This window comes from Penicillium cosmopolitanum, assembly GCF_028827165.1.
Source record: "Penicillium cosmopolitanum strain IBT 29677 chromosome Unknown utg000008l:1.0-4398992.0:1.0-4402845.0, whole genome shotgun sequence".
In the NCBI taxonomy this organism is placed as follows: domain Eukaryota; kingdom Fungi; phylum Ascomycota; class Eurotiomycetes; order Eurotiales; family Aspergillaceae; genus Penicillium; species Penicillium cosmopolitanum.
In genome coordinates this window covers 2,516,187-2,529,150 of record NW_026622678.1, presented here as the reverse complement: position 1 = coordinate 2,529,150, position 12,964 = coordinate 2,516,187, and the positions used below count along the sequence as shown (strand labels likewise).

Genomic DNA, 12,964 nt, shown 5'->3' with positions numbered 1-12,964 from the left:
TGACAGAGGACTTGATTATCTTGAGAATAAAGTTTCAATTAAACCTGGGCACAGTTTGTCAATACATAACTTATCATGAACCGATCTTTCAGTAAATAACTTGAAAGTTAACCTCCAGCGTTCGACTTTTGTTCCACGTTATTCGAGCTAACATAAATAACCATGCAGTTCTTCAGGCAACTATGATCACGTCTTCCAACTTGGAAATATGTCAAAATACGAAATACTTAAACGGAATTTTTGATTTAAGATGGTCTGTTGAACACTATTTCCGTAGGGAAGCCTAGAGTCTGATCAAAAGCTTCCCTTTTGTCGCCCGATTTTCCAAATCCCGATGGGCTTGTTCAATTTCTTCCAGAGAATAATACCGGTCATGCTTGAGTATTTTCCATTTGCCTTCTTGAATCATCTTGAGAGCTTTATTTCCATATCTCTCCAAACGTTCTCTTGTGGAGATGTAGTTTCGGAGAGTTGGTCTCATAATAGAAATGTTCTTTGAGGTCAGTTTCTCGAGACCGATTGGAGGCACAGCGCCACCTACGAGGATCAGCTTTCAATTGGATTCAATGAAAAGACTGCAATATGAAACTTACTTGCATTGCCGATGAAGACTGCCTTTCCAAAAAGTCCAATAGTCTGAAGAGTACCTTCCCATGTGTCTTTGCCAACGCCATCGTAGGCCTATCCTTTGTCAATTCAGGTGCGATGTATAGGGAAACACGATATACTTACAACATCGACACCCCGACCACCTGTCAGTTCATGGACCTTCTTTGGCCAGTCTTGCTCCGCCCGATAATCAATCACATGGGACGCTCCATTCTGAAGCGCCAGCTGGCACTTTTCCGGACCACCGGCGGTTCCGATCACCACGACACCCAGGTCTTTGAGCGCTTGACAGAGGAGCAATCCAACGCCGCCCGCTGCCGCATGAACGAGAGCCCAGTCCCCGGCTTTGGCCGGAAAGGCTTCGCCAATGAGGGTCAGTGCGGTCATTCCAGTTAGAAAAACACCAGCTGCGTCTTCATCTTGGACCCCCGGTGGAATTTTGATAATTTGGGATGTTGGAACGCACGTATATTGCGCATATGAGCCCTGTGCAATCCAGACGACCCGGTCGCCCTTTTTGAGACCGAGAGGTTCGTCGACAGGGGCGGCCACAATAACCCCGGCCGCTTCTTGGCCTAGGATCAGATCCGTATGCCGGGCACTGGGGTAAATCCCAGTACGGAAATAAACATCAGCATAGTTAATGCTGGAAATGCTGTTTTTGACTATGACTGTGCCTTCTTGCAGCTCTGGAATCGGTATGTCGTCTAAACATTTGAAGCCCTCGGGGCCTCCAATAGTGGATAAAACCGCTGCTTTCATATAGGTCGACATCATGCAATTGCTATTCAAAGATTATATTTCATATGATGAGTCTCACAGCCGTGAACTACCGTTTTAAAGAAGAGGTCGGCTTTCTTTCAGCGCGCCGGATGTACTTTGCCGAGACCGAGGCCAGGCCAGTCTCCTGCTCGGCAGTCGGTAAAATGGCCCCTGGTTTACCCCCTCCCGTATACCGAAGTTATATACCGACATGCACCGAGGAAAAGACACGATAGCCGTGATTTACACTACTGGGGATAGCTGAAAGCTCCAGGGCTCAATTGAACTGGATATTGGCAGAACTTGAACCTGATATATATTTATGTTACCGACTCTTTACAAAAAGCCTTGGAAGCGTCGTCAACCTTATTCTTGAAGTAACAAGTTTCTTCTTATTTTCCAAGGTTCCCATCTTTGAATTCGGAAAACCTTCGATAAATTACAGTATGGCAAACAAAGGCAATCAAAATGGTAGTGCATCTAAGGATTCCGCGTATACTATCATAGAGCAACCACTTGGCTCCACGAGCGCTGTGAAGATCATCACTATTGGAGCTGGAGCGAGCGGACTGAACATGATACGAACACTTCGCAACAATATTCCTCTGGCCGAAAATGTTGTTTACGAAAAGAATCCTGATATTGGCGGAACATGGTTCGAGAATCGGTATCCGGGCTGCCAATGCGACATTCCGTCTCACAATTATCAATTTTCCTGGGCAACCAATCCCACCTGGAGCAAGTTTTACTCCCCTGCACCGGAGATTCATCAATACTTAAAAGATTTGGCTATGAAAGAGGGACTTTATGATTCAATCAAGCTCAATCATCAAGTTGAACATGCCGAATGGAATGAAGAGGAAGGTATGTGGCATGTTCGAGTAAGAGATCTTGAAACCGATGCTCTGACGCTCGACTCCGCCCATTTTCTTCTTGATGGTTCGGGAATTCTCAAGTATGTGCTTCAAGATAAAGACTTGTTCCCCAAGTAACACTCTAACCCACAAACAGCAATTGGAAGTGGCCAGACATCCCGGGCCTAGACAAGTTCCAGGGTGACTTGGTCCATAGTGCGAACTGGAATGATGATTTTGTCTACAAGGACAAGAGAGTCGCTGTTATAGGCAACGGCTCCTCTGGCGTCCAAATTGTTCCTGCAATGCAACCAGGTAAGTTAGTTCCGATAGAGAAGATAATTTGTGTTAACCAAAGATAGATGTCGAAACACTCGTCCATTTCTTTCGCTCTCCTACATGGATAGCACCAGGAGGCATAGAAAGAATGTCCACTAGCACAGCTGGCGATGTTATTTCACAGCTGAAATTAGACGGCGAAGTTTTCACAGCTGCTCAAATTGAAAATTTCAAAAACGATAAAGAACTATACAAGAGGTTTGTTAAGGCTACAGAAGAGGTAGTAAATAATAAATTCGACTACGTGAGTACCTTTCCTGATATCTGGAGATTATTATCAGCACTGATCAAAGATGTCAAATAGTTGGTGAATTCAAAAGCAATCGCGCCGGTCATAAAAGAATCAATGACCAAATATATGCACGGAGCTCTGAAAGACAACGAGAAGCTTATAGAAAAGCTGGTACCCGACTTCCCATTTGGATGTCGCCGAATCACTCCAAGCCCAGCCTACTTAGCAGCATTTCATAAGAGCAATGTGAAAGTAGTCACAGATGAAATCAAATCCGTATATGAGAAGGGCCTCATCACGACAGAAAACGAGAAGATCGAGGTCGATGCCATTGTATGCGCAACTGGATTTGATGTTTCGTTCTGTCCAAGGTTCCCAATAATCGGCAGAAAGGGCAATCTGCAGGATATCTGGACTCGGGAATTGCCATCATCCTATATGTCTATGGCAGTTCCTGGTATGCCAAATTATTTTAGTAAGTTTTTATCACATGCAGAATGAGACGGTTGCTGACTTTCGTCTAGCATTCCTGGGACCAAACGCTCCTATCGGACACGGCAGTGTGCTTACTATCACTGAACTTGCGTCCAAATATATCACTAGAATCATTCAGAAATGCCAGGAAGAGTGCATCAAGTCGATTGTTCCGAAGCAGAAAGCGGTGGATGACCTTGCCGATCACATTGCAGCTTTTATGCCGCGGACAGCTTGGGCGGGAAGCTGTCGTTCGTGGTTCAAGAATGGCGAAAAAGACGGCCCAGTCACTGCTTTACACCCTGGGAGCCGCATTCATTGGTTCCATATGCTACAGAGATTCCGCGGCGAAGACTTTGACTATACGCATTGGACCAATAATAGCTTCGGCTATTTGGGCAACGGCTACTCTTTGTGGGAAGGGCCTGGGCAGAATTCTACTTGGTATTTGGATGAACCAGATAGAATGATATGATTTTCTTTTGTCGGAAACGAGGTGTATAGTTTAGAAATACAGTCCTGGAAATAAAATATTTGAAGCCCATCCCTTCTATCCTCCTCTTCAAAAGCATCGCCAACAGAGCCCCGGGGGTGAGTTGTATTTGCAAAGAATGGTTGTTACAGAATATCTATGTAACAAAGCTGGCAAATAGTTATAGTCCATGATCAAACTCAACTCTTTGAAACTCTACTGGAAAATTGCTAAATTCAAGATAGTAAGATATCAAATAGAATCATCGCTTAATGTAGTCAATGGTGTTCGTTCATTTCAAAGAAACCATATAATTTATCGAAAACAGCCACTGTAATTATTCTCATGACACGAGGGGATCAATCCAGACTCATGGCGCAGGCAGCAAATATCTAGGTAATTGAAATATGGTAATGTATATCCCAAAACTCGCTGGAAGGTCTGCAATCAAAGAGTGTAGCGATACCCTTCAAGCCCCTCGAGAATTTTGCCCCTCTTATCAGCCGCTTCATTCTCACGATGGAAATAAAAGGTAATACCAAGAGTGATCATAATACACATGACAATGCAAGCGATAGAGGCATATATCCCAGGCCGATAAGCGGGATAATCCTGTTCTCGAAAAACCAATGATCCAAATATTCCTCCCAGGGCACCGAAGCTTGTCTGGAGAGGAACCGCAATCTGCCTCTTGCTGGATCCAACAATGTTGTTAGACAAAAAGGCTAAGACAGTAGGAATGGCACAATTATTCCCCACAACGGCAAGAAATATTCCAGCCATTTTGCAAGCAGTATTTTTACCCCAGCCTATCATTATAACCCCCGCAAGAGTAACAATCGAGAAGCCGATGATGAAAGGGCTGCGCGTACGCACACGGTCAGAGATGATTCCAGTTACGATGGCGAATATTGCAGCCAATAGATATGGCGGGGTGACAAGGATTTGACTCAAAGCTGTGTCATACCCAAGTCCAGAGAGAATAGACGGGGTAAAAAAGGCCATTGTGTAGGACCCAGCCGTAGGAAAGAAAAGTAGACTTGCCAATACCCATACCCGCCAATCTCGAAGATCTTTCAAAACTTTCCGAAAGCTAATCTTATCATCGAGCCGTTCACCGCGGTCCTCTCGAAGCCTTTCCTGGACCCGCTGGAGATCACTGGCACTCAACCATGATGAACTTTCGGGAAAGTCTGTCAGGAATAATAAGAGCGGAATTGCAAGGAAGACCGTAATAGCACCGGGAATGATGAATATCCAATTCCAGCCTCGTCGTCCCCCGAGCCCATCTAGCGTGCTCAATCCGTAAGATATTATCCCATTGAACCCCGAAATTATCGAGCCAGACATATACCATAAGGACAGGCGTTGCTGCGTTTCATATCGTTTATACCAAGAAGAAATCAGATATATGCAGCCGGGCTGGCTCAATATTAGTGGCCATTACTTCGAGGGCACAAGAGAACTAACATTAAAGCCCCCCTCAAAAAGCCCCAGAAGAAGTCTCACTCCAATTAGTTGTGAATATCGGGTCACAAATCCATGGCACATGGATATGGTTCCCCACGAGACAATGAGGAAGGAGAGATAGTACCTTGTACCGACACGACGAATGATGAGGTTGCTGGGCAATTCACTGAGAAGATATGGAGCGAAAAAAACGACGAGAGCGACAGAGTATCGATTACCGATGAGATTCAAATCCTCAGACATCCCCGCTATCTTCGCAGAGGAGATATTGGTGCGATCAATCAATGACAACGCGTAGAGAAGACAAAGCCAGGGAAGGAGGTGGTAATCGATGCGGCGAACCAGTTTTTTGTCAAGGTTTGCTTCATTTTCCGGGTCATGTTGGAACTCAACATGATCAACACTCGAGGATTCAGCTTCCTTAACCTTCGTCGAACTTGAATCATTGGTTGCCATGGTTCTATGGTGGATCAATAAATTACCGGCAAGTAGAAAGTGTGGGGAAAATCCGGGGATCTTATATACCGTCCACCTTTGGAATCCCTAGCAAAGAACAGTACTAAAATATTCTTATGCCGGTCTTCTTAATGTACACAATAAGCTAGCCGGATGGCTCTAGGAAGCTCCACTGGATTTGGACTACCGTCGGTAGTCGGGTTCAAAGAGTAATGCCTTACGAGAGCCGACCGGTTATGGAACCATCAAAATATCGCCGAGGCTAGATCCATATAGCCAAGTAATATAAACCGTAAATTGAAGTATTATTCCAGAAGGATCAAACAAAATTGTCAGAAGGCGTAGAGCTTACCGCGATCAAGTCCAAAATGCCAACTGCGATAGTCACAGGTGCCTCCCGAGGGATTGGACGTGCAATTGCCTTGCGCCTAGCGGATGACGGTTTTAACGTGGCGGTATTAATCCCCCAAGTATAATTTGATTCATTTCTAACAAGCTTAGATAAATGATATGAAGTCACAGTTGAATGATTTAATCAGTCTTAAATCTGAAATTGAAGCCAAAGGTTGGTGTGGGAAGCGCATAAAACTCATTTATCTAATACCTGGATAGGGCAGAAGTCTATTATCGCTACCGGGGATGTCAGTCTCGAAGAGGATGTACAGAGCATCATCTCCGCATCCGTCGAGGCTCTGGGCAACCTGACTGTAGGGTTTTCGCGCTATATGTTCTAGTGTTTTTCTAACTGTTCAAAGGTCATGGTTGCTAACGCCGGAATAATACTCAACAAACGAATCATGGACATCACGCCAGATGAGTGGGACCAAGTACAAGCTGTAAAAACCTCTCCAAGTTCTATTGAGAAAGAACATTCCCGAACTTTTGTCTAATATTGCGCAGGTGAATGTTCGTGGGGTTTTTCTATGTTACAAGCATGCAGGTAAGATTCAAAAGGTGCGAATAAGGTTTCGAAGTTAATACATCATTACGCAGGACAGCAAATGATCAAACAGGGTGGTGGTGGAAAGATTGTTGGTGCATGTTCTATTTCAGGATATAGACCGGTATGATCACACCTAAAAAAACAGTCCCCGTCAAGAAATATCTAACCAAAAAAAACAATAGCAACCCACCGCAATTGCTTATTCAGTCAGCAAGTGGGCAGTGAGAGGTCTTACTCAAGCTACAGCCGTTGAACTTGCACCCCATCAAATCAATGTGAGGCCGGTCCATTGGAGACACTACATGGACACATACTCAGTTTTTCTACAGGTCAACTGTTATTGCCCCGGCATTGTAAAGACGCCGGTATGAACTCAAATAACATAAAATCATGAGTGCTCCACTAACAATTGGCAGATGTGGGATGAAATCGATGAGAGTTACTCCAATGCCTTGGGGATTCCAAAAGGCGAAGCTTTTCGCAAGGCGGTAGAGGAGCGCCCTGCTATGAAGAAGCCATCGGTATGCTCAAAGCCTCTCTAATACAATGAAAAATAACTTACATCTTGAAAGACCCCAGAGGATATTGCTGGGTGCGTTAGTTTTCTCTCCGGTAAAGACTCGAACATGATTACAGGCCAGAGCGTTATTATTGACGGCGGTATGGGCTCCTATCTGTCATAATTGCATCGTTCAGCCAATCTAACTGACAATTCAGGTATTCAATTCTGTTAATGGGGCCATCAATTGAACCAGATCATTTTGGAATTGTCGGTCTATATTTCTCCGTCTGGAGAGGGGGTTCCTTTGGCTATCTCAAACTCTCTAGTCTTCAAGTTATGTCCCTACTAGTACTAACTAGTAGCTAGGTAGTTCCAAACATCGAATCCATCAAGTAAACATATTTTGATAGTCTGGATGAGCTAGTTCAATTATCTCCGAGTCATGCCTCAGTTCTCACCTAATCACAAAATTCTCCTCTCCCATTTGCTCGCGTATGGTATATCGTACTACTAAATTGTTTACTCCGCATCATCAATTGGATGTGATTTTCTTCGGTTTAGTAATTTTCCCAAACAAACTATAATTATCTAATCATTCAGTCCAAGAGTTGATGCGGGGTATCAATAACGATCGGAATCTATCACGTAAGTAAACTAAACAGATGCACTTCGAATTGTGGGGTTATTCGAAATATTGCAACCGAGTTAATTCCGGGTACAGGAATACCTAAAGTTGGCCCCGAGGGGGGTGGGTCTCGGTGGTCGGCACAGTCGGTACACTCGGTGCAGTCGGTCGATTAAGTCAATCACAGGCAATTGCCGACCATGTCCAATTCATTCAGGTTAAGATGAATTGATGAGATGTGTAGCATTTGATCAAGGCGAAAACTATATATTCAAACGTGAATTCAAACGTGAATTCCAGTATTCAATTTCTGATATCAGCTGTTATTCCGAGTCCCCAACTATTGAACACAAGTGCATATTCTTCATCATGGCTCAGAAACTCATCGTTGTGGTTGGCGCCACCGGCGGCCAAGGTGGCTCAGTGATCGCATCGTTTCTCAAAGATGGAAACTGGAAAATTCGTGGACTGACTCGAAACCCCGAGAGTGAGGGGGCAAAGGCTCTCTCAGCGAAGGGCGTCGAGATGGTCAAGGGTGACCTTGGAGATCTAGCTAGTCTTGAGAGAGCTTTCTCCGGGGCCAATGTGATTTTCGCCATCACGGATTACTACGAAAACTTCTGGACGGAGGGATGGCAGAAGTCAATGGACATCGAGTACACACAAGGAACCAATATGGCCAAGGCAGCTTCCAAGGTGGCCACCCTAGAGCACTACCTGTGGAGTACTCTTCCTCATAGCACCCGTATTACCGAGGGAAAATCTATTGTGCCCCATTTTGAAGCAAAAGGCCGAGTGGATGAGTTCATTAAGGCGGACGAGCATCTCTTATCGCTCACGACATTTTGCTTCTTCACAACATTTGTGATTAACTTGATCTCTTATGAGGTGTTCAAGCCTATCTACCTGGTATGATATGGCCTATTTGACTGGTTTCTCACTATCGCAAATTATCCCGCTAATGAGAAAATAGCCTGCGGCAAAAAAATGGGTGCAAATATACCCGGCTGATCCCAACGCTATGTACCCATCGCTGGGTGATCATCGCATCAATTCGGGGATTTTCGTTCACGGCCTTGTTCATAATAAGCCTCCGGGTGGCACTCATGTGAGGTGTAACGTGGAGGATCTTACTTTGGAATCATTCTTGGCAATTTGGGGCAAGGCTAGTGGTATTGCACCGAATCCTGGCTCTACGAAGGTTATTCAAGTATCCCCTGAGACATATATCGAGCTATTTGGGCATATGGGAGAGGAGCAGGCGCGACAATGGGAGTTCACTCGTATCATTAAGGAGAGCGGGGCTTTGAATAAGTACGGAACACTGGTACATGAGGCTCAGGAGTATATGACCAAAGAGGCTATCGCTTCCTTGGTGAGCCCTGAAGAGTCGCTGCGAAAGATCGACTGGAAAGCTCATGGTTTTCAGTGATATTATTGGATAGACTAGGTCTTAAGTAGATCAAATGAGAACGTGTTACTTTACGGTCACAAAATGGCATCGTAGGCCCTTGTATTGATTCATAAGATCTAGTCGAGTCACAAAGATTCAAAATATCATGGTGGCTTTTTATTCATTCCAAGGTTGTCGGCCAATGTTCTGTGAAAGGGGGCACTTGAGGGCAGCCATACAGCGCTCCATAAGTGCAGGGTGGTCAGTACTAAGTTACTACTATATACTATAGAGGTATTTCATCTAAACGTCCTAAATTTGAAGGCCACCTATAAATTCTAAGACCTCGGGATTACTAGTATTTTCTGTACAAATTTAGACAATTACAGTAGCACTATAAAGGTTTCGAACTCATTGTTGACCATTCTAGTCTCTACATTTTAAGGAGAACTAGTACCTACCTAAGATAGAGTAGAGTAGCTAATTTAATATATCTTAGGTAGGTACTAGTCTACGATTAGAAGGTAGTTAATACTGATAGGCAACCGGTGATTAGAAATTTTTATGGTACAACTGTAGTTTTGTCTATAGAGGAGAATCTAAGTGCTCAAGTGAAAGGGAAGCAGACGGATACCCCCAACTTGACATGATGCGTTGGTTTGACAACGGAGTTATTCCCTCGGATGGTCGCCATCACGTCCGACAGAGCCACATATTGATGACCGTCTCGCCTCCGTCAGGCAATCTCACCCCGCAACTTTCCAGTCAGGGTGGCTCAAGGGCCACTGGAGTGGCATCGTCGCTTGCAGAGATAATTACAGTGCGATGCGTGTGGTTGAAGGCACACGTTGCTACATGGGAGTAGCAACAATCTGAACGAAGACTGTTTCTGTGTCTGTGATGTTGGACTTGTCCAGCAACCACAGAATCGATTTATCTCTGAATTCTGATGCTTCAGTGGGATGGGCCTTCGACAGTGAACAGCTCCTCGCCTCTGACATCACCATGTCCGGCGTAGTGGACCATGACAATAGATTTGCCGGGGGCATCTCCTGCGACTTAATAAATAGACCGAATTCTGTCATTAAGCGTCCATTACGGCATCTGATCCTGTTCAGTCAAGATCGCAAATTCCGCTGGGTCAAGGTTGAGCGTGCTTAAGATAGTCTGAAAATTCTCGCTGTCGGCAGATGCAATTGTGTTGTCCACCTCCCACCGGATACTCGAAGCGAAACAGTTCTTGTAAGCTCGGCAGCGATTATTGACAGTGCGAGTGATCGCGTCCGCAAACTGTGCGCGAGTTATTGCGTTTGAGGTTTTGTCTGCCCTGATGGCTTCCATGGTGAAGTTATGTATTATGTTGTATTGCGAGTGATGTTTGGGTGTGTTTACAGAATTTCACGAAGAGCTGGGCGTGGGAAGGTAGTACCGTCGTAGCGTGCTGGTAATTACCACCTTTTTGCTATTGTGGACCATGGTTCCTACCTAATCGGAGTCCCTACTATAATTCTAAATATCCAAAATTGTATAGAAAACACCTACTAATCCGGATTAGAAAGAACCATGGTCCAAGTAACAAAAAAGTGGTATCACTAGCAGACTCGGAGTCTAATCCTAATCCGGTAATCAGTATACAACGATGTTTTTCATAAGAAGCCCAAGTTCCCAAAATTCTTCCAAATGTTGTATTTCATTTTTGTTTACGTTCTTCAAGATTGAAAAATGGAGCTTGATATACTCAATACATCAAATGTTGATCAACTTAGGCTGGGAGAGACCCACGCGCCCTCTACGACGCTTGCCGTTCTTCCGACATGGCCCCTTTGGCAATATGTCGTTACTGCAACCCTCGGTGTAATCCTCTATGATCAAAGTAAGTGATGTCCAAGTCTTACCGAGTAATCTCGACCGACTAACCTTTACGGACAGTCATGTATATCAAGCGCAAGGGTTCCATTGCTGGGCCCACTTTCAAGATTCCGCTTATGGGCCCATTTCTTCAAGCCATCAACCCCAAGTTTGAAGCGTATCTTGCACAGTGGGCGAGCGGGCCACTCAGCTGTGTTTCTGTCTTCCACAAGTGCGTTGCTCATTGCTCAATGGAAAAAAATAATTCTCACATTCGAATTTACAGATTTGTTGTGCTCGCCTCCGACCGAGATATCGCCCACAAAGTGTTCAAATCACCCGCATACGCTGAGCCATGCATTGTCCCGATCGCAAAAGATCTTCTGGGACGAAAAGCATGGGTTTTCCTACAAGGCAGAGCCCATGCGGAGTATCGTAGAGGACTCACGCCATTGTTCACCAACAAAGCCATCTCTACCTACCTCCCCGTCCAAGATCGAGTCCTGGAACATTATTTTGAGAAGTTTGTCGCGACAAGTGCACAGAACTCCATGCAGCCATCTTCATTCATGCCAATGTTCCGTGAGATAAACTGTGCCCTTTCTTGTCGCACCTTCTTTGGCGAATACATATCCCAAGATGCTGTGAAAAGGATCGCCGACGACTTCTATCTTGTCACTGCCGCTATGGAGCTGGTCAACATTCCCCTTTCGATGTACGTTCCGTTCACCAAGCCCTGGCTAGGTAAGCGAACGGCCGATGCTGTTCATGTCGAATTTGCAAAATGCGCCGCGGCATGCAAATCAAACATGGCAACTGGTGCGAAGCCCACCTGCATCGTGGATCACTGGGTCCTTCACATGATGGAGTCGGAGCGATACCGGGAGAGAATTGCCGCCGGGGAAACAGATGCTGAAAAGCCAACGAATCTAATTCGAGAGTTCACAAATGAGGAGATCGGCGAAACCCTCTTCACATTCCTCTTCGCATCTCAAGACGCGTCTAGCAGTGCTACCACGTGGCTTTTCCAAGTCCTAGCCCAACGCCCGGACGTACTCAATAGACTGCGAGAAGAAAATTTAGCTGCACGCGGTGGCGACAGGAACAAATCCTTCGACCTTCCTATGCTCGAGTCTCTCACTTACACCACCGCAGTGATCAAGGAACTTCTTCGTCATAGACCACCCGTTATCTTTGTGCCCTACCTTGCGACGAAAGACTTTCCGGTTACGCCTAACTATACGGTGCCGAAGGGGTCTATGATCATTCCATCATGCTACCCAGCACTGCATGATCCCAATGCCTATCCAGATCCTGATTCATTCGACCCCGATCGCTGGATTACCGGAGATGCCGAGTCCAAGACCAAGAACTGGTTGGTTTTCGGCGCGGGCCCGCATGATTGTCTTGCCAGAAGATATGTGCCACTATCTATGGCTGGCATGATTGGGAAAGCAGCACTCGAGCTGGATTGGAAGCACCATCCGACAGAAAGGTCGGAGGAGATCAAGGTTTTTGCGACACTATTCCCAATGGTAAGCCATAAGCTTCATTCTGCAAAAGCCGCGTTACAGCTGGGTTTTGAGGTTTGCTAATTTTCGAACTATTCCAGGATGGGTGCCAACTAGTCTTTACCAAAAGTCAATAGGCTTACTAGTAGTAGTTCTTGGTATACTACTAGGAGTAAACTCAGATTGAGAAGACTGTATTCTATAATCGATTAAATCATGTCTAAACTTAGTTTCAATGTTTAAAAGGCACAGGCTTGCTTGTTGGTTAACCATCCCTACAGTGTTAGTTTGTCTAGACTTTGTACTCTTTATCCAAATACTTCTGAGGTTGTGAGCCACTAAAAATGGCTGCGACGGCAAAGTGAAAGAACAATTTATAATTATACATAGACACATTGACCTTGTCAGATATCCTAGCAGCTCCGAGTCTCTCACCTCCAATGTCTCCGACCTCGAGAGTGGTTATACAACGTT

General features: G+C 45.2%; 6 protein-coding genes across 6 annotated transcripts; 3 read left to right on the top strand and 3 right to left on the bottom strand.

Annotated features, from left to right (window-relative positions):
* Positions 1-283: 283 nt before the first annotated feature.
* Positions 284-1,383, bottom strand: N7509_007523 (quinone oxidoreductase family protein; the record flags this gene model as incomplete). Its single annotated transcript, XM_056632160.1, has 3 exons — positions 284-537; positions 594-681; positions 733-1,383. 3 exons carry the CDS (start codon positions 1,381-1,383, stop codon positions 284-286), a joined length of 993 nt encoding a protein of 330 aa, XP_056487711.1.
* Positions 1,384-1,817: 434 nt separating this feature from the next.
* On the top strand, positions 1,818-3,745 carry N7509_007522 (flavin-containing monooxygenase; the record flags this gene model as incomplete). The annotated part of the gene is made up of 5 exons (XM_056632159.1): positions 1,818-2,326; positions 2,383-2,540; positions 2,588-2,808; positions 2,869-3,271; positions 3,321-3,745. The coding sequence occupies 5 exons, from the start codon at positions 1,818-1,820 to the stop codon at positions 3,743-3,745; spliced, it is 1,716 nt and encodes a 571-aa protein (XP_056487710.1).
* Positions 3,746-4,189: 444 nt separating this feature from the next.
* On the bottom strand, positions 4,190-5,668 carry N7509_007521 (Major facilitator superfamily domain general substrate transporter; the record flags this gene model as incomplete). The annotated part of the gene is made up of 2 exons (XM_056632158.1): positions 4,190-5,164; positions 5,213-5,668. The coding sequence occupies 2 exons, from the start codon at positions 5,666-5,668 to the stop codon at positions 4,190-4,192; spliced, it is 1,431 nt and encodes a 476-aa protein (XP_056487709.1).
* Positions 5,669-6,036: 368 nt separating this feature from the next.
* Positions 6,037-9,170, top strand: N7509_007520 (uncharacterized protein; the record flags this gene model as incomplete). The annotated part of the gene is made up of 12 exons (XM_056632157.1): positions 6,037-6,123; positions 6,170-6,233; positions 6,281-6,375; positions 6,424-6,495; positions 6,569-6,608; positions 6,662-6,732; positions 6,941-6,976; positions 7,028-7,132; positions 7,184-7,271; positions 7,714-7,758; positions 7,983-8,647; positions 8,712-9,170. The coding sequence occupies 12 exons, from the start codon at positions 6,037-6,039 to the stop codon at positions 9,168-9,170; spliced, it is 1,827 nt and encodes a 608-aa protein (XP_056487708.1).
* Positions 9,171-10,226: 1,056 nt separating this feature from the next.
* N7509_007519 (uncharacterized protein) lies at positions 10,227-10,472 on the bottom strand (the record flags this gene model as incomplete). The annotated part of the gene is made up of 1 exon (XM_056632156.1): positions 10,227-10,472. The coding sequence occupies one exon, from the start codon at positions 10,470-10,472 to the stop codon at positions 10,227-10,229; it is 246 nt and encodes an 81-aa protein (XP_056487707.1).
* A 381-nt stretch (positions 10,473-10,853) lies between these two features.
* N7509_007518 (uncharacterized protein) lies at positions 10,854-12,574 on the top strand (the record flags this gene model as incomplete). The annotated part of the gene is made up of 3 exons (XM_056632155.1): positions 10,854-11,004; positions 11,061-11,211; positions 11,266-12,574. The coding sequence occupies 3 exons, from the start codon at positions 10,854-10,856 to the stop codon at positions 12,572-12,574; spliced, it is 1,611 nt and encodes a 536-aa protein (XP_056487706.1).
* Positions 12,575-12,964: the final 390 nt, after the last annotated feature.